Genomic DNA, 966 nt, shown 5'->3' with positions numbered 1-966 from the left:
GTGTGAGCTCCCCCCTGCACAGCAGGGGGGGGGCAGGGGCTGGCAGTCGCCCTGGTGGGGATCGTGCATGCGAGCTACTCACTTGCATGACTTATGGGAGCAGGGTCTGAAGATGGCCGAGATGGGGTGTGCGTAGCAGATGGGGCACAGGTCTTCCTCGCTGGTGGGCTGTGGGGGGGGCACCAGGTGGTTAGCGGTGGCAGCAAAACCCCTGTGTCCCAGGGCAGCTATGCCGGGAGCCAGGGCTGCTGCTGAGCATCGAGATCAGGCTAGGGGGACTCACCAGTGTGGTGGCAGCTGCCTGCTTGGACTCCTCGCTCAGGTGGCTCAGCATCTTGTCCACCTTCACCAGCTCCTCGGCACTGATGTACTCCGTGTCTGTGGGGACAAACCAGGCATGCATGGGGTGAATGTGACCCCTGGGCTGCCCCGAGGCTGCTGGGCGATGCACGAGGGGCTGCAGCTGCCCTCAGGGACCAGCCAGGACAGGGAACCTGGTGCTGGGGACAGCAAGCTGGACATTGGGTGCTGCAAGGGGACAAAACTGCTGCCAAAAGTGGGCACTGGACACAGCCCCATCCCAAGTGCCACTGCTGGGGGACAGCGGGGGAGCCCTGCACCCCGGTCCCCAGGGCTAAGGGGGCTGGGACACGTCGCAGGGGACACAGACACCAGCAGCCCTGTCCCCCCCATCCCAGCCATGGCCAGGTGGTGAGTGCAGCCCAGTTCCCAGCGCAGTGCCGACACTTACAGGTGTGCAGGGAGAAATGGCGCTTGTCTGTGGCTGGGGCAGCAGCCGCCAGGGCCGAGGGCTCGGCGTGGCCCAGCAGGTACTGGATGGAGCGCAGCTGGAAACAGGGGGCTGCCAGCAGCACCGCCGTCGCACGCTCAGCCCTGCAAAGGGACACAGTCAGGCCTCTGCCTTAGGTACAACCCACCCCGCGTCCCCAGCCAGCGGCCCCCCCT

The 966-nt window shown here is 66.1% G+C and overlaps 1 protein-coding gene across 1 annotated transcript in view; it reads right to left on the bottom strand.

Annotated features, from left to right (window-relative positions):
• Nucleotides 1-78: 78 nt before the first annotated feature.
• Nucleotides 79-966, bottom strand: part of RNF123 (ring finger protein 123) — a 51,195-nt gene continuing 50,307 nt past the window's right edge. Inside the window, 3 exon segments of the mRNA XM_009331180.1 lie at nt 79-168; nt 284-378; nt 752-894. Coding sequence (XP_009329455.1) covers nt 79-168; nt 284-378; nt 752-894 — 328 coding nt within the window.

This window comes from Pygoscelis adeliae, unplaced genomic scaffold (genome assembly GCF_000699105.1).
Source record: "Pygoscelis adeliae isolate BGI_AS28 unplaced genomic scaffold, ASM69910v1 Scaffold689, whole genome shotgun sequence".
In the NCBI taxonomy this organism is placed as follows: Eukaryota; Metazoa; Chordata; class Aves; order Sphenisciformes; family Spheniscidae; genus Pygoscelis; species Pygoscelis adeliae.
The sequence above is the reverse complement of the archived record's forward strand: the minus strand, read 5'-3'. Positions and strand labels throughout refer to the sequence as shown.